At 41.4% G+C, this 19,853-nt stretch overlaps 1 protein-coding gene across 7 annotated transcripts in view; it reads left to right on the top strand.

Annotated features, from left to right (window-relative positions):
• The window catches only part of LOC137245829 (putative ferric-chelate reductase 1 homolog), a 279,195-nt gene that overhangs the window by 233,650 nt on the left and 25,692 nt on the right, over positions 1-19,853 (top strand). For 6 of the 7 annotated variants that reach the window (XM_067777046.1, XM_067777049.1, XM_067777045.1 and 3 more), the window contains 3 exons: positions 673-899; positions 9,126-9,369; positions 9,450-9,562. In XM_067777046.1, the coding sequence (XP_067633147.1) occupies positions 673-899; positions 9,126-9,369; positions 9,450-9,562 (584 nt within the window). The remainder of the gene's footprint in view (positions 1-672; positions 900-9,125; positions 9,370-9,449; positions 9,563-19,853) is intronic. The other variant, XM_067777050.1, reaches the window with a different exon arrangement.

Here is a 19,853-nt window from a genome sequence, read left to right as displayed (position 1 = left end):
ATGCATATGGTTTAAACATTTTTAAATGCAATGTGGCAGTTCCATGGGTTATCAAATACGAGAGAAATTTGAATAGCTTATTTTTAGAGCATAATTTACTATGTTCGCCCGGCAAAGCGAGATGTTTTTTTTTTAACGCACAGCTTAATCAGTACCGGTTTCGGCATTTTACTAATAATCAATTTCAATAATATCCATAAAGTTGGTTGGATAGGGCTATGGCACCAATAAAACGGCTTTAATTTCAAATGAAAGAAAGTAGCATTGCGGATAAGACAAGTGCGATATCTTCTGCATAGACATCAAAATTACAAATAGAATGGATCACCGGATTTGTAAAGTGACTATCGTGATCTCACCCTGTTTCTCTTACTATCACCCGCTGAAGATATCCGGCCCTATGCGCCGCCAAATTGAACATCCTGTCAAAACGCGGCCAGAACGCTAAAAAGTAGCCATCTTGAACATCCTGTCAGGCAGTTGACGGATAAGATATCACACTTGTTTTATCCACAATGGAAAGTAGGCTGAATTTAAACGTCACAAAGAAAAAAAGGTGCTGACCTTCATATTTTTTGAGCTTGTCATGGAAATAACGTCGTAGCGACAATCAGAATATGACCTGAGCTAATAACTTTATTTTTATTAATTTAAAATTTTTGTTCACTACAGAGGATAGCGTTGGTTATCATGACATTGGCCGTTTGCCCTCTGATAAACCAATAAATTTGGCGGTGGTGCAAAATCTCTCTGGATCTTCCACTTTACTGTTACGGTTGCATGGTGCTTTTATGTTGATAGCTTGGATTGGTACAACATCATTGGGAATTCTTTTGGCCCGTTACTTCAAACAAACCTGGGTCGGCAAACAACTGTGTGGGAAAGATAAGTGGTTTGCGGTAAGATTACTTCTTAATAATTGTGGTAAGATCGTTCTGTTAATAGTTCAGATTTCTTAAGTTGGTCGATGTGTAAATTTCACACCTTTACCAAAGCGTAGCTGTTATCTGAAAATACTTCATATAAGGTGATATGTCTGTGGTCACAAGCGTTAATAACCTAAGTCGACTTAAAGGATATTTAATATGCAAAACTTTTACTGCAAAATTTCCTATGAGAACTTTTTAAGTAAAAAAACATTATTTTAATAGCTCATAGAAAGAGTAATATTAAAAAAATAAAAATTGAGTTATTTTTTTTTAACGGGCAGTAAGCCTTTGCAACCTTCACATTTCCCAAATCGACTTAGGCGGTTATCGCTTATGACCACAAATGTGATCATTTCAATTTCTTCATACTCTTTAAAGCCCCGTCACATAAGCAGTTTTTAATATAGATGCGTTTAACTCAATCTTATGCACCTATTTTTATGAAGAACGGCAGATTGAGCGACACTGGCGCCATCTGACATCAAGAAGTAGCCAACTTACAACTTTTGTTGGTAGCAGAGCATAAGAAGAAGAATTTGACATTTGGTTTGGCTAAGGGTGCTGGCACACTTTGCTAGTGAAACAATTTTTCCCCCTCGTTGGTAAATTTTTAACATATTTCACAGGTAAAAACTGTAATATAAGAAATGAATAGAACAGAAAATATGTTAGCATATATATTTCTTGTATAGTGAGAATGTTTATAATAGTGATTCGCAAAATTTTGTGTATGAATGGCCAAGGTGAAGTAAACCTCAATTTTCTAAGTCTGAAGTTCCTTCATATTTACAAACGCAACAACTTTCGTGTTTGTGGCGATGTTATTGGCATGCATAAAATTGCGCTAAACTCATCTATATGAAAAACTTCATTGTGTCTAGGCCATTAACGTACCCCGTCACATAACATCTTGACGGTCGCCGTGGTGTGATGTATCATGTTTGGCAAGCACTCCGAGTGTATTTCTGCCATGGAAAGCTTCTCAGTGAAAACTCGTCTGCCTTGCAGATTCCGTTCGGCATAAAACAATTAGGTCCCGTCCCGACAATTTGTATGAAAAATTAAAAAGAACCAAATGAACCACTTTCATTTTGGTTCGTGATTTGCCAATGGTTTGTATGCGGTACACTACATCGATGATCCGTTTTACAACTTTGTATGGGCCTTCCCAGTTACACTGCAATTTCGGGGACAAACCTTTTTTTCGTTGTGGGTTGTATAGCAGCACCAAATCTCCTTCCTGAAACCCTTCCGAATTAATTGCTTTATCGTACCTCGCTTTCATCTTGTCACTCATAATCATTGCTCGTTGCCTTACCAGATCGTGTATCTCTCTCAGCTCTTCTTCCAAGACACCAGTGGATTTCTTGACATTCCTCTCCGCATCGGCATCTATCCCATACTTCAAATCAGCTGGCAGTCGAAGGTCATTGCCAAAAATTACCTTTGCAGGAGTTTGGCCCGTTGTGTCATGTACTGCCGATCGGTAGGCCATCAAGAATAATGATATGTGTGTATCCCAGTCCTTATGGTACTTGTCTACTACTTTCCTTAAATGCTCCTCCAATGTTCTATTGAAGCGTTCCACCATACCATCGGACTGAGGATGCAATGCAGTTGTCCGTGTTTTTCGAATGCCCAACTTCTTGCACATTTCTTGGAACACAGCTGATTCAAAATTCCTGCCTTGGTCAGAATGTAACTCCATTGGTACACCATACCTTGCAACCCATTCGTTTTTAACCACTTCTGCTACTGTTTCTGCTTCTTGGTTTGGGATTGGGTATACCTCTGGCCATTTACTGAAATAATACATAACCGTCAGTACGTATTTGTTTCCGCGGTTGCTAGTAGGAAATGGACCTGCGACATCCATGGCGATCCTTTCAAATGGTGCACCTGAAATATACTGCTTCATCTGGCCATGACTTCCGGTTTTGGCCCTTTCGCTCTGTTGCATACCTCGCAGTTGGCAATCCACTCGGTGACCGACTGACGGCAACCAACCCAATAGAATCTCTGCTTAATTTTCTCGAGTGTCTTCGTGATTCCAAGATGACCTCCACTTGGACCATTGTGCAGCTCGCTGAGCACGTCAGGAATCCTCTTTCTGGGAACAACTATCAGTTTCTTCTTGCATTGACCATCCTCACTCTCCCATACTCGATGTAAGCAACCAGATATCAATTCTAAACTGTTCCACTGTGCCCAATATGACTTCACAATGGGACTCTCTGCTGACATCTCCTCTCTGCTAGGTCTTTCGTTTCGTTCGAGCCCTTGCATAACATGTTACAGATCTGTATCTTCTAGCTGACACTTTCTTAGTTGTTCCTTGTCCCATTCATCCGTACACGTTATAGTCATTAGCCGGACATCTATTATGTCTTCTTTAGCCTCGGCCTTTGAACAGTGCCTGCATTCCAAACTACATGGCCTTCGTTACATTGCATCGGCATTTCCATGGGTACTACCTTTTCGATGCTTAATGGAAAATTCATAGCTTTGTAGTCGCTCGATCCACCGCGCCAATTTTCCTTCCGGATTACGGAACTGCAGAAGCCATTTCAACGCTGCGTGATCTGTCCTGACACGGAATCGCTGGCCGTAGAGGTATTTGTGAAAATGTTTAATGCACTCTACCAATGCCAACAGCTCTCTCCGCGTAACACAGTAGTTCCTCTCTGGTTTTCCAATCGAACGGCTGTAATATGCAACTACCTTCTCCTGTCCATCGACAAGTTGTGATAAAACGCCTCCTATAGCATATCCACTCGCATCTGTATCTAGAATAAATGTTGCTCCTGGAATCGGATTTGCTAACATTGGGGCAGTGCACAAACGCTCCTTCAATGTTTGGAAAGCCACTTCTTGCTCCTTCTTCCATTCAAAAGCTTTATTTTTTCTTGTAAGCTCATGGAGGCTATGGGCTACGCTGGATAAATTTGGTACAAATCGGCGGTAATATGTGCACAGCCCAAGGAAACTTCTTAATTCATGTAGGTTCTGTGGTCTTGGCCAATCCTTTACAGCCTCTATCTTTTCGTTCTCAGTGCAGATGCCCTCTGTCGTTACCTTGTGACCCAAATAATTTACTTCCTTTTTAAACAGCGCTCACTTTTTGGGACTTAACTTCAGACCAGCGCCAGCTATTCTTTGGAAAACTTCCTCCAAGTTCCTAAGATGTTCATCAAAATTCTTGCCCAGTACGATGATGTCGTCCAGGTACACCAAGCATGTTTTCCAATGTAGTCCTTTCAGTACCTGGTCCATGAGTCTCTCAAAAGTAGCTGGTGCATTACAAAGTCCAAAAGGCATCACTGTAAATTGCCAAAGACCTTCTCCTCCACTCGCCAGTAGCCGCTTTTCAAGTCCAGCGTGGAAAACCATTTCGTACCAGATAGCGAGTCCAGAGTGTCGTCAATTCTTGGCAATGGGTAGCTATCCTTTTTCGTTACGTCATTCAACTTCCGGTAGTCCACGAAAAACCTCATTTTTCCATCCTACTTCTTTACAAGTACTAACGGTGAGCTCCATGGACTAGCTGATGGTTCGATGACGCCGCTGTCGCTCATTTCTTGAATGATTTGACTCACAACTTCCCGCTTCGCCAGTGGAACACTACGTGGAGCTTGACGGATCGGCCTCGCATCTCCAGTGTCAATTTGATGTTTCACAACATTGGTGCGGCCTGGTTTAGAATCATCCTGGTAAAATATGTTCGCGTACTTTAGGAGCAGTTGTTTCGCCTTACTCTGATATGCTTCCTCTAGCCCCTGCGTCTATGCCGTGATGTCATTTGAAAGATCAGTATTACTAGCTGAAATGTGTTCCTGGAGCTGTTCACAGTTAATAACTACTTCAGCCTCTTGGCATCTTCCCAAAATAGCTCCTTTGGTCAAATTGAATGGTGACTTGAACTCATTTAGTATTCTTACCGGAATACGTCCATCTTGTTTTGTAATAGCCAGGGTTTTTCCTACAAGTATGTTCAGTGCTGATTTGTTTGCTGCTTCGACAACCCACAATTTGTTTGTCCCACAATCTCCATCAACCTTTGCCCAGATTACTGCTTCTGATTTTGGTGGTATTTGCTGACTCTCTTCCACCAGCACTCGTTTACTGCTGTAGCCTCTCTCGTAGCCGAAATTAAGTGGCACATCCATGTTCTTATATCGCATCGTCTTGCTTTGCATATCGATCTTGATGCCTTGGTTGATTAAGAAGTCCACTCCAATTATGATTTCATCAACAATACCTGCCACTATAAAATTGTGAAGTACCGTGACGTTCCCAATTGCTACTTCACATTCTACTTCTCCAATTACCTGGGTGCCCTCTCCCGTGGCTGTACGTAATCTTGCTCCAAGCAATGGTCTTATCTTCTTGTTGACTAAATCTGATCGAATGGTGGAATGGGATGCACCCGTATCTACAGTCAGTAAACGTTCCTTTCCATCCACATGTCCTCCGACAGTAAGATTGCTAGACCTTCCTCCAATTTGCGAGATAGAGATTATGGGGCATTAAATTGAGGGAGCCAGCTGTCGCCCCTTGCGGCTGACTCGCTTTAGTTTAACGATTGAGTGGATTTGGAGATATGCTCGTCTCCTTCAGCTCTGCGTTTACGACCACCCACATTGTTGGAACTATTGGAATTGCTACTGAAATGACGTGCAATGTGATCTGGGTTACCGCACTTGAAACATTTCATAACTCCGGCATTTTTCTGTTGTGATCCCTTCAGAGCTTCCAAAATTGTATCTACCCACTCTGGCCTTTCTACTTCCACACGATGAGCTTTGTATGCTGGTTTACTCAATAATGACGCCGTTTCCTGAGTCAACGCATGGGATACCGTTTCAGAAAATGTTTTCTTTGGTTTCGCGTGTGTGGCTCGCTTCGGTTCGACGTCCCGTATGCCATTTATGAAGCTCTGAATCTTCACTCTCCGTGTATTCCACGGGTGCATCCGCATTTGCAAGATGAGCTAATCTTTCAATGTCTGAAGCAAACTCCTGCAAAGTCTCGTTAGCTTTTTGGTAGCGGTTTTGCAATTCTATTTGAAATATCTATTTCCTGTGCTCGCTTCCGTATCGCCGTTCTACAGCAGCCATCAATGCGTCATAACTGTTCCGTTCGTACTCTGGAATAGTCTGTAAGATTTCGGCAGCTGGTCCTTACAATGCTACGAAGAGTGCGGCAACTTTATCTTCCACATGTCAGTTGTTCACTGCTGCGGTCTGTTCAAAGGAACAGAACCGTCAAAGGATGGTGTTTTTACCTTTGGATTACTCGCTGAAACTGCTGGACGATTTAGTTGTAACTGCTCGATACGTCCTCTCAAAGCATCCACCTCGGCCTCGATTTTATCCTGTCGACCACTGAAGCTTTCATGAAACTGGGTTAGTTTTTCTTCCATATGCGCTTCCAGTTTAGATGATATACGGCCTTCCTGCTCTTCTAGTTGTGTGGAGATCTGAGATGATATCTGTGCTGAAATTTGTTCTGACATTTCCGAAATACGCGTTTCTTGTGCTTCAATCTTTGATGTTATACGTGTCTCTTGGGATTCCATCTGTGATGACATATACGTTTTCTGTTCTTCTAGTTGAGATGACATATACGTTTTCTGTTCTTCCATCTTGGATGTTAAACGTGTCTCCTGCGATTCCAGCTGAGATGCCACTGTTGATGTTTGAGCAATTATTGCAGCCAATATCATGTTCAAGTCTGTGCTCGTAACTGTCTGCGATGTTTCGTTTTTCTCTTCAATTTTTGTTGTTGTTTCGTCCCCATCAGGATAAGAAACAAACTCTTCCACATCAATTCCTTGCGACTTCATTACCTCTCGTAGCCGTGCTTGAAGTTCGATCTTATTGCCAGTTGTATTTAATCCACGGTTCTCCAACTCCTTTTTCAGTTGCTGGATCTTCAATTCACTGAACTTTGCCATGTCCAAGTTGTATTCCCAGTCTTCGGAAGTTATTCAACACTTCCTCTTCTGACACCAATTGTAACGAATTTGCTGCAAATCCTCTTATTTGCCCTTTTGCTAGGTTCGTATCGCTAAACTGTTGAATAAATAACTCCAATATTGAATAATGGAAAAATGGCCTTTATTAAAATACTTCACAATAACACTCAAACTGTGCAACGAATAGCTTAATAACCAAACTGATAGCTTTAATGAAACTGACTTTCAAAATAATACTGCTAGATATCGTCTTAGTCGTAACTGCTTGCCAACTCAAATCAAACTGAATTTCAGCGCCTCTACATCTGCGGCCTTTTATACTCTCTGGTTTCCTCGTTCGCATCTTCTAAAATCTACTAGCATTGTCCATGAGCTCTCAAACTTCTCAGCTGTAACTACAATTGCACAATTTTATACATCTTCTAGGCGCTTCCAGAATCTACTAGTCCAGTAGCTCTCAAACTTCTCAGCTGTAACTACAATTGCACAATTTTATAGTTTTTCTCATTGCATACTTATAGGAGTATCTCAGATATATGCATAAGTTAGTGCATTGACTCTCCGCTGCTCGTATACGTACATGGTACATATATGTAGACGCAGTTATTGTTTCGTTTATGTAGATACATAATGATTGAATTATTGATGTGCATTCACGTCACTGCTTAGCATCGGCTTAGAGACGGCAGCACTCCTTAGTTTTGCTAATATTCGTAACAATATATATTAGACTAGGTTAAAAAGGTGCAATAAGTTTGCTTCTAAATTTGTTTTAAGGGGGATCGGGTATATTAATTTTATTGTCTAACGATACGTCGTAACGGCATAAACGAAACGGAAACGGCACAAATGATATAGACATCTATGGTTGAAGGTGGAATTATTTTATTATCTTTTTTCAAATTACACGTTTAATCTTATTCTCAACAGATATGTGGCACATAAAATGCTTTAGGTATATAGTTATTGTTTTAGATAATCGATGTATTTTCATTCTGAAAGAAATTCCCATCCCGAAACACCACAACTTTGCTTTAAACAGTAACGGTATGGCAACGCTGCTAGCAAATCAACAAACTTTGGGAAACTTCAAAAATCCCCAAATACGTAAAAAAAATTTTGACAGGAACTGCCTTCTTTTTTATACCATGGTTGTAGCTAACGCTGACTTAAGCAATGCATAATTTTTTAGGCTTTGAAATACTCGTCCTTAAATAGATAAACATAAATACGACAAAGCCAATTTTTTTGTGGCATAACTAAACTTTGTGGAAAAGAAAAATTTGACGTATTTTTAGTAAATATTAGCTGTTTTTTTTCAATCTGTATACGTTTACGCTTAAACTTTAAATGGACTGCTAAGCGTTAAACTTAATCTTAAAAAAAAACTTTAAACTTTCACTTTTTTAATTTCAATACGCATTATACTCAGATGCAACTGAAATACGTGTCTATGTTTACCCTCTACAAATGGTCTGTGTCCACTATTCACCGCAACCGATTCAGCTATATGTTATGCAGTATGGCCACGGAGGTTTGTGTCTCCGCTTTTCGGTACAAAATGTTCTGTAGCTAGTTGCCGCTAGATGGGTCTCCTATGTGATATGATAATCGAAAACCAGGTTAGAGTTCGATTAGTGCACGGTTTGAAAAACACCAGAGATGCGATGTCACAGTTTTCTATATTTGTATAAGTTTGTCACAATTAAAACTAGCAAGTGAAAATGAAAACTGTGACATGCTATTTGACTGGGCATTATAAAGAAAACCTGTCCTCATCCATACTTCAAATCGACGAGCTAAATATTGAAGAAATAAGTGGCAGCGAAAATTTTGTTTAAGTTAGGTTTTGAATTATTATATAAGAAGCCTTTGAATTACATTCATAATAAGTATTTAAGCTTATAACGAATTAAATGTATTTGAAATAATAAAACAATTGCGCATCAATTTAAAAATCACATTAAAAACCAATTAGAACTCGACTCTCGATATCGAGAACAAAGTCCCCCTTTTGTCGAGATTGCTATAATTCTAGACAGTTTCGCAAGTTAATTCGTTTTCTAATCGTTGTCTAACCTAAATATTTGTTGGGTTGATAAATTGAAATTAACTTAAATTATTCTGAAAGTAAACTTGTACCACTTTGAGAAATAACTGCTTATAAAAATATGTATTTACAATACAAACTTACACCTTTATAAACTATTAATTTTTAGTGGCACCGTGTGTGTATGGTAGTTACCTGGTCGCTGACAATGACCGCCTTTATTATTATATTTGTGGAAATTGGAGGTTGGTCAACCGAACGAAATCCCCATGCTATTCTTGGTACCATAACAACGGCAATTTGCTTTATTCAACCAATTGGTGCACTTTTCCGACCAGCGCCAACATCTAAAAGCCGACCAATTTTCAACTGGACCCATTGGCTGGGAGGAAATCTGGCTCATATATTGTCAAGTAATTTTCAGTTTTGCCCAAAAAAAAGCATACATACCTAAATGACATATAAATATACTGCCAATACTCTCTATTTACAGTTGTTACAATTTTCTTTGCTGTTCAATTAACAAAAGCCGAGTTGCCTGAGTGGATGGACTGGATTTTGGTTGGATTCGTGGTGGTTCATGTGATCGTGCATTTAATTTATTCAGTAAGTTTTCCAAACAAAGATAAAAACAGCATTAGGATAAGATTAAGCGTAAGTTTGAGTAACGCTTCAATAATAATAAGAAAAGCAAGAGTAAGAGGAAAATGGAGAAGATTTGCAGTAGAATTAAGGAGAGAGAGAGAGAGAAAGAAACATAGTGGTGAAAGAATAAGAGGGAGGAGGTCGAGATGAATGGAGAAAGCAGGTTCTTCACGTTTTCAGGGCTAGTACTGTTTAAAAGGACTATCTCATAAGCAGACAAATTTTTTTCTGCCAGCAGGTAACTAATTTAGACTCTAAAAATGCCCCAATGATTTTAAGTAAACTCGTAAAACTCCAAATCCCCGTACTTCATACTGGGCCGCTGAGTCCGCCTGGTCGGGTAGGTGTTCGTGCGCGGATCCGCACGGTACCAAAAATAATGCGTGATGGGGTCGGAGGATACGCTGCGACTTCTGCAGAGTCTTACTTACTTAGTTAATTGGCGCTTAACCGTCTAAACGGTTATGGCCGTCCAACAAGGCGCGCCAGTCGCTCCTTCGCTCCGCCAACCGGTGCCAATTGGTCACACCAAGGGAGTTTAAATCATTTTCCACCTGGTCCTTCCAACGGAGTGGGGGCCGCCCTCTACTTCTGCTTCCATAGGCGGGTTCCGATAGAAACACTCTCTTGGCCGGAGTATCATTTTTCATTCGCATAACATGGCCTAGCCAGCGCAGCCGCTGCGTTTTAATTCGCTGGACTATGTTGATGTCTGCGTATAGCTCGTACAGCTCATCATTAAATCTTCTTCGGTACTCGCCATCGCCAACGCGTAGAGGTCCATAAATCTTTCGAAGAACCTTTCTCTCGAACACTCCCAAAGACGCTTCATCTGCTGTTGTCACGGTCCATGCTTCTGCCCCATATAGCAGGACGGGTACGATAAGTGACTTGTAGAGTATGATTTTCGTTCGCCGAGGGAGGACTTTACTTTTCAATTGCCTACCTAGTCCAAAGTAGCATTTATTGGCAAGATTGATTCTTCGCTGGATTTCAGTGCTGATGTTGTTGCTAGTGTTGATGCTGGTTCCCAAATAAACGAAGTATTTTACTATTTCGAAATTATGGCTGCCAACAGTAGCGTGGTTGCCAAGATGCGTATGCGCTGACTCTTTGCTCGATGACAGCAGGTACTTCGTTTTGTCCTCATTCACCATCAAACCCATCTTTACCGCTTCTGTTTCCAGTTTGGGGTAAGCAGAACTAACAGCGCGGGTGTTTAGCCCGATGATATCAATGCCATCAGCATATGCCAGTAATTGCACGTTTTTATAGTATATTGTTCCAGTGCGGTTAAGTTCTACAGCTAGTATAATTTTCTCCACCATCAAATTAAAGAAATCGCACGATAGGGGGTCACCCTGTCTGAAACCTCGTTTAGTTTCGAACGGCGCGGAGAGATCCTTCCCAATTCTGACTGAGCTGATGGTGTTGCTCAACGTCATTTTGCACAGCCGTATAAGTTTTGCGGGGAAACCAAATTCAGACATAGCGGCATATAGGCAGCTCCTTTTCGTGCTGTCGAAGGCGGCTTTAAAGTCGACGAAGAGGTGATGTGTGTCGATTCTCTTTTCACGGGTTTTTTCCAAGATTTGGGCATTGTGAAAATCTGGTCGATGGTAGATTTACCAGGTCTGAAGCCGCACTGATAAGATCCAATCAGCAGGTTCACGGTGGGCTTCAATCTTTCGCACAATACACTTGAAAGGACCTTATATGCGATATTAAGAAGGCTGATTCCACGATAGTTGGTGCATTTTGCAGTATTCCCCTTCTTGTGGACTGGGCAAAGAACACTTAGATTCCAACCGTCGGGCATGCACTCGTCCGCCCATATTTTGCTAAGAAGCTACTGCATGCGCCTTACCAACTCCTCGCCGCCGTACTTGAATAGCTCCGCAGGCAATCCATCAGCGCCCACCGCCTTGTTGTTTTTCAATCTGGTTATTACGTTTCTATCTTCGTCATAATCGGGCGGGGCGACATATATTCCGTCATCATCGATTGCGGGATCGGGTTCTTCATCTCTGCGCGGTGAATTGCTGCCTCCATTTAGGAGAGCAGAGAAGTATTCCCTCCATAATCTAAGCACTCTCTAGACATCAGTTACAAGGTCGCCGTTTTCGTTCCTACAGGAGTTTGGCCCGGTCTGTCGCCGTGTTTTTTGCTAAAATTTTCGGGCGCAGCTCAAGCTCCTTGCACTCACGCCTTTCTGCTTCTGCTTTTTCTTCCTGAAAAGGCGTCTCGATTCCCTTTTCAACTCACGATAGCGTTCACATACTCCTCTTTTCGCGCTCGCTTTTAACGTAGCCCTGTAGGCAGCGTCTTTTCTTTCGGTTGAACGCGGCATTCTTTATCGTACCAGTTGCTTTTTCGTGGCCGCCGGTAACCAATTTTTTCCTCGGCGACAGTACGAAGTGCTTTGGAGATATGCTCCCACTGCTCCTGTATTCCTTCAGGATTTGTGCTCTCAGAGAGCAGGTGTGACAGTCGAGTTGCGAAATCATTGGCAGTCTGTTGTGATTGAAGTTTTTCGGCGTCTAGCTTTCCTTGTGTTTTTCTGCAGAGTCAGAATCCGAATATAGCAGCGCAGGATTGGAAGTTACTTACTGTATCTCGGCTTACGGGGGGGTTGTTCTGCACCTTCCAAATAAACAAGCAGGCGGAGTATATATTGTTCACACTTTGCAAAATGTCCCGAGGATAACAATCCTAACGCGCTAGAAGTGGGCGAAGTCGAATAGTACCTCAAAAGCCTAGAGAAAAGGGGCAGGTGGAGGACGCGGACATCACCACGAAGAGGAACATCCACCACAGCATTTACACCTCGGGAGAAGGAGTCATCATCGGAAGGAAAGGTTTCTGGGCTCAGCGCGCACGGATTCGGCGTTTACCACGCGTAATCGGAACGAAGGGTGCGAGCTGCAGTCATGGTAAGGAAACAGCTGCATCAATATATGCTGCCTAATTACACTACTGAGGACCTCGCAGTGGTAGCCGAATAAGCAGGCATTTATCCTGACATCTTACTACATGGCCCATACTGCGGAGGCTCCACCGATGGAGTGCAAGAGGATTGTACAGGACGAAGGGCGTTTGGTTAAGGTGCGGATGAAAATGCGCATCACAATGCATGGGGAGGAGGATATACGAATGAGAGAGGCGAACCTCTATCTTGTTGCATCCTGCAAACCAATTCGCAGATAGCCAACAGGGGAAGTTTCTCTACATGTTTTGATACAACATCCAGCAATGTTCTTGATGTAACATTGAGCTCTGAACGTCTATATCAAGGTATGATTGGATAGTTCTTGGTAGACCAGGGCGAAGAGAGTCTTATGGAAAAATTTCTGTGCGGGCGTAGAGTGCTCTAGCCAAAAAGCACGGTTGAAAACGGTCCTAGCAAGGGGAAATTTATTCAGGGACTAATAAAGAAATAGAACGGGGAATGGTCACGTAATAGTGAAGAGTCACCTAAGGTTTTTTCGAAACACATTTCCAATTGGGAGATGATTCAGAAGAGCCAGCAGACAGCACTCACACTTCGACCACGGAGCCGGTAGTGCCGGGCTTGGTGACCGACACCAAGAGCAAATGGGCGGTGCAGACGCTCTGTAAGTTTAAATCAGCGGGCCCAGATGGAAATTTCAAGTAGGGTGGTCGTGGAATGGCTTAAAATAATATTCGATGGGTGCATAAGACTGAATCATGTACCGCATGTTCTTGGAGAACTGCCCGTGTAGCTTTCCTACCATAGGCAGGGAAGATCGGTCGCATGTACCCCAAAGACTACAGGCCCATTAGATTAACATCATTTCTGCTCAAAACCTTTTAGAGACTGGTAGATGTGTACATAAATTCCAACGTGGATGAAAAACTGTAGACACTGCACTGCATAGAGTGGTAATGAATATAGAGAAAGCCCTGCAACATAAGGAGTATGCTCTAGGAGTCTTCTAAGACATTGCCGGGACTGCAATAATGTTTCTAAATGGGCGATCATTGATGGGCATTAAAGTGCATCCAGCCATAGCCAGAAGGATCGGCCGAATGTTAAATTGCAGGAAGATTACTGCACGATGGGGGTTGAGGCCACGGAATCAGTGGACACCGGCACGATGCAGGGTGGGCTGTTATCACCTCTGCTGTCGACGCGCGACATCAACCAACTGCTCAGGTGGTTCAATGAGGGACTTATAAAACTTAAGGCTTACGCAGATGACGCTACAATTGTCATAAGTGCATTCTAACGATGAGCTCTTTGATGGATCGGGCGCTTCGGGATATTCATACCTGGGCATCTAATGTGGAGTTGACAGCCAACGCAGAGATTCCGGATATGGTCTTGTTTACTAAGAGGTAAAAGGTCCTTAATTGGACCAGGCCTAAGTTAGGAGGGGTGAACCTACAGGAGAAACCTTGCACAAAATATCTAGGAATCATCCTAGACAGTAAGTAGTCGTGGAAGCTCAACATAGAGGAGCGATTGAAGAAGGCCTCGACGGCACCTTATGCATGTAAAATAACGCTTGGGTGTACTGTAATATTTGGGGAATGAAAATAAAGTAATTTAGGTTGCAGTGCCCAGTTGGCGGCACCAGATAGAATTTACTGCCAATTGAAACGACAGCAGGTTGAATTCTCCTCTTTATTCAAAAGTTGTTTTCTTTTACAAAAAATTTCTATGAGCTAAAATACCAAGGCTCAGGTTACCGTATGATGCACGGTGTACAAAATATATGTTTGTACAAATGAATGAATGTGTCAATAGAATTTCATGCCGTACCAAAGCGAGCCAAAATATACGTATGTATGTACAATTGTATGAATATGTATGTAAGAGTCAATATATTTTAAGACATTCCAAAACGGTATGAAATATATGTTTGTACAAATGAATGAATAACTTAATGAGTGAATGCTACACCATCCGCCTTTGAAAGAGTAGACATATATAATTTTGTGCACGAATTATCTATGGCTACGCAAGCTAGGTTAATGGTTTTGAATCTGTTTGTGCTTACTTTGCTTGTTGGGTGTGTTTTTTTTTTTGTTTGTTTTTTTTTTTTTTTGTTTGTTTTTTTTTTTTTGTGACATTTAGCTTGATTTCCAAAGAATAGTTTACATTTGTTTTTTGTTTTCTCTTTTGTTTTGTTTTATTGTTGTATTTTTATTTTGCATACAATAGAAAATTTCTTTGTGTTTATAAAGTTAAAGTGCTCTTATTCTATGAGTTTAAGTCTATTTTTATGTATTACAATTTTCTTATTTTTATTGGTTTGATTTATGTTTTCTATGTTTCTATTTTCTACATCGTTTTATCGAACTTTTCTACCTTATAGGGAATTAATATAAAATTATTGTTTTCATCGATATTTACTACTCTAAATGATCCTTTATACCTAACTTATGCCCTGATTCATTTTTTACTAACACTAAATTTCCTAAATTTATTTCCTTATATTGTGTTTTCCTATCATAACTCATTTTTTGTTTTCCTTAGCCTGTTTTACCAATTTATATGCTCTATCTTGCGCTATTTGTAACCTATACTTAATTTCTTTGTCGTAAGCCTCATAATTGTATAATGGGCTTACTGTGTTTTCTCTTAAAAATTCGTAAGTCTGGGGTTTTTTGGCAAATACTAGTTCATATGGACAGTACCTAATTATGAACTGTAGATGGGGTAGTATTGTAACAATACACAAAATATTTAAGATATTCATTCCAATCATTTTTGTCAATGGATATGTAGGAACGTACGTATTCATTGAATGTTCTATGACTACGTTCAACAGTGCCTAAAGTTTGGTGGTGGTAGGGTGTTGACGTTTTATGGTTTATTTTTAGAAGCTTGCATAATTCTTCAAATAAGCTATTTTTATATTCGCTTCCCATATCCGTTATAATTGTCTTCAGGCAACCATAAATAAACTAGGATAAAATTTTCGAATATCGCTTTGGCTATTGTTTTTGCGTGTTTGCTGGGTATTGGTATTGCAACCAAATACTTAGTAAAGTCACATATTATAGTAATTGCATATTCATTTCCATTTTCCGTTATGGGAAGAGGGCCTATCGTATCTATTTGTACTGCGTCGAACGCTTTTGTGGGCGTTTCGGTTATAATCATAGGCTCTATCAAATTTTTAATTATTTTATTTTTATTACAATGAGCGCATTTTTTGATATATTTTCTGATATCATTTTTTATTCCTTTCCAATAGTATTGTAATGAATTTACTGCAAATCCTCTTATATGCAACCTTCTGCTAAGTTCGAATCACTAAACTGTTGAATAAATAACTCCAATATTGAATAATGGAAAAATTGCCTTTATTGAAGTACTAGTTATAGCTTGCTTAATTAAACCAAACTGCTTGATAGCTTAAATGAATCTGATTTCTCGCCACTACTGTTGTCGCCTTTTTATACTGTCTGATTTCCTCGTTGCATATTTCTAGGCTTTTCTAATTCCAGAACTTACTAGTTAGTTCAGCTACAACTACATATGTATAACTTTTATAGCTTCTCTCATACCCCATGCGCTTGTATGTGTGAGCAACACTTCCATAATTATAATTGCATACCTTTAGGAGCATCTCAGATAAGATATCTGCATATGTTTGTGCATCTCTTTCCGCTGCGTGTACGGTAGACATAATGATTGAATTATTGATGTGCATTACGTTACTGCTTAGCATCGGCTTAGAGATGGCAGTACCCCTTAGTGTTGCTAATATTCGTAACACTGCCCTCCACCTAAGTTTGATAGTCCCGATCAGACAAATCTCTCGATCTAAACGTTGCCAGCCTTTCCAAATGGACCACTTTCATTTTGGTTCGTGGTTTACCGATGGTTTGTAAGCGGTACACTACATCGTTGATCCGTTTTACAACTTTGTATGGGCCTTCCCAATTACACTGCAATTTCGGGGATAAACCTTTTTTACGTTGTGGGTTGTATAATAGCACCAAATCTGCTTCCTGAAAACCTTCCGAATTAATTGCTTTATCGTATCTGGCTTTTATCTTGTCACTCATAATCTTGGTTCGTTGCCTTATCAGACCATGTATTTCTCTTAGCTCTTCTTCCAAATCACCAGTGGATTTCTTGACATTTCTCTCCGCATTGGCATCTATCCCAAACTTCAAATCAGCTGGCAGTCTAAGGTCATTGCCAAAAATTACTTTTGCAGGGGTTTGGCCCGTTGTCTCATGCACTGCTGATCGGTAAACCATCAAGAATAATGATATGTATATATCCCAGTCCTTATGGTACTTGTCTACTACTTTCCTTAAATGCTCCTCCAATGTTCTATTGAAACGTTCCACCATACCATCGGACTGAGGATGCAATGCAGTTGTCCGATATAACAATCCTTTCATGTGGTGCACCTGCGTTATATTGCTTCATCTGGCCATGACTTCGGGTTCTGAGCCCTTCGCTCTGCTGCAAACCTCGCAGTTCGCAATCCACTCAGTGACCGACTGACGGCAACCAACCCAATAGAATCTCGCTTGGACCATTATGCAGCTCGCGGAGCACGTCAGGAATCCTCTTTCTAGGTACAACAATCAGTTTCTTTTTTCTTTGCCCAATATGACTTCGCAATGGGACTCTCTGCTGACATCTCCTCTCTACTTGGTCTTTCGTTTCGTTCGAGCCCTTGCATAACATGTTACAGATCTGTATCTTCTAGCTGACCGGACATCTATAATGTCTTCTTTAGCCTCGGCCTTTGAACAGTGCTTGCATTCCAAACTGCATGGTCTTCGTGACATTGCATCGGCATTTCCATGGGTACTAACTTTTCGATGCTCAATGGAAAAGTCATAGCTTTGTAGCCGCTCGATCCACCGTGCCAATAGTCCTTCCGGATTACGGAACTGCAGAAGCCATTTCAACGCTGCGTGATCTGTCCTGACACGGAATCGCTGGCCGTAGAGGTATTTGTGAAAATGTTTAATGCACTCTACCAATGCCAACAGCTCTCTCCGCGTAACGCAGTAGTTCCTCTCTGGTTTTCCAATCGAACGGCTTTAATATGCAACTACCTTCTCCTATCCATCGGCCAGTTGTGATAAAACGCCTCCTATAGCATATCCACTCGCATCTGTATATAGAATAAATCTTGCTCCTGGAATCAGATATGCTAACATTGGGGCAGTGCACAAACGCTCCTTCAATGTTTGGAAAGCCACTTCTTGCTCCTTCTTCCATTCAAAAGCTTTATTTTTTCTTGTAAGCTCATGGAGGCTATGGGCTACGCTGGACAAATTTGGTACAAATCGGCGGTAATATGTGCACAGCCCAAGGAAACTTCTCAATTCATGTAGGTTCTGTGGTCTTGGTCAATCCTTTACAGCCTCTATCTTTTCGTTCGCAGTGCAGATGCCCTCTGTCGTTATCTTGTGACCCAAATAATTTACTTCCTATTGAAACAGCGCACACTTTTTGGGACTTAACTTCAGACCAGCGCTAGCTATTCTCTGAAAACTTCCTCCAAGTTCTTAAGATGTTCATCAAAGTTCTTGCCCAATGCGATGATGTCGTCCAGGTACACTAAGCATGTTTTCCAATGTAGTCCTTTCAGTACCTGGTCCATGAGTCTCTCAAAAGTAGCTGGTGCATTACAAAGTTCAAAAGGCATCACTGTAAATTGCCAAAGACCACGACCGACACTGAAGGCTGTTTTCTCTTTATCTTCCTCCTTCGCCTCAACTTGCCAGTAGCCGCTTCAAGTTCAGTGTGGAAAACCATTTCGTACCAGATAGCGAGTCCAGAGTGTCATCAATTCTTGGCAATGGGTAGCTATCCTTTTTCGTAACGTCATTCAACTTCCGGTAGTCCACGCAAAACCTCATTTTTCCATCCTTCTTCTTTACAAGTACTACCGGTGAGCTCCATGGACTAGCTGATGGTTCGATGACTCATTTCTTGTATCATTTGACTCACAACTTCCCGCTTCGCCAGTGGAACACTACGTGGAGCTTGACGGATCGGCCTCGCATCTCCAGTGTCAATTTGATGTTCCACAACGTTGGTGCGGCCTGGTTTGGAACCATTCTGTTCAAATATGTTCGCGTACTTTCGGAGCAGTTGTTTTGCCTTACTCTTCTAGGCTTCCTCTAGCCCCTGCGTCCATGCCGTGATGTCATTTGAAAGATCAGTATTACTAGATGAAACGTGTTCCTGGAGCTGTGCACAGTTAATAACTACTTCAGCATCTTCCCAAAATAGCTCCTTTGGTCAGTTTGAGTGGTGACTTGAACTCATTGAGTACTCTTACCGGAATACGTCCATCTTGTTTTGTCACAGCCAGGGTTTTTCCTACAAGTATGTTCAGTGCTGATTTCTTTGCTGCTTCGACAACCCACAATTTGTTTGTCCCACAATCTCCATCAACCTTTGCCCAGATGACTGCTTCTGATTTTGGTGGTATTTGCTGACTCTTCCACCAGCACTCGTTTACTGCTGTAGCCTCTCTCGTAGCCGAAATAAAGTGGCACATCCATGTTCTTATATCGCATCGTCTTGCTTCGCATATCGATCTTGATGCCTTGGTTGATTAAGAAGTCCACTCCAATAATGATTTCATCAACAATATCTGTCACTATAAAATTGTGTAATACCGTGACGTTCCCAATTGCTACTTCACATTTTATTTCTCCAATTACCTGGGTGTCCTCTCCCGTGGCTGTGCGTAATCTTGCTCCAAGCAATGGTCTTATCTTTTTGTTGACTAAATCCGCTCGAATGATGGAATGAGATGCACCCGTATCTACAGTCAGTAAACGTTCCTTTCCATCCAAATGTCCTCCAACAGTAAGATTGCTCGATCTTCTTCCAATCTGCGGGATATAGATTACGGGGCATTCAATCGCGGGAGCCAGCTGTCGCCCCTTGCGGCTGACTCGATTTAGTTTAACGATTGAGTGGTCTTGGAGATTTGCTCATCTCCTTCTGCTCTGCGTTTACGACCACCCACATTGTTGGAACTGTTAGGGTTGGTGTTGCAATAACGCGCAATATGCCCTGGCTTTCCACACTTAAAGCATTTGACTGCATCATTATTCTTCTGCTGCGTACCCTTCAATGCTTCCAAAATTGCGTCTACCCAGTCTGGCCTTTCCACTTCCACGCGATGTGCTTTGTACGCTGGCTTACTCAAAAGTGAGGCTGTTTCCTGAGTCAGTGCATGCGATACCGTTTCAGCAAATGTTAGTTTTGGATTCGCATATGTAGCCC

Source organism: Eurosta solidaginis, chromosome 3, assembly GCF_040869045.1.
Source record: "Eurosta solidaginis isolate ZX-2024a chromosome 3, ASM4086904v1, whole genome shotgun sequence".
NCBI lineage: Eukaryota > Metazoa > Arthropoda > Insecta > Diptera > Tephritidae > Eurosta > Eurosta solidaginis.
Note: the sequence above shows the minus strand (reverse complement) of the source record. Positions and strands in the feature narration are given on the sequence as shown.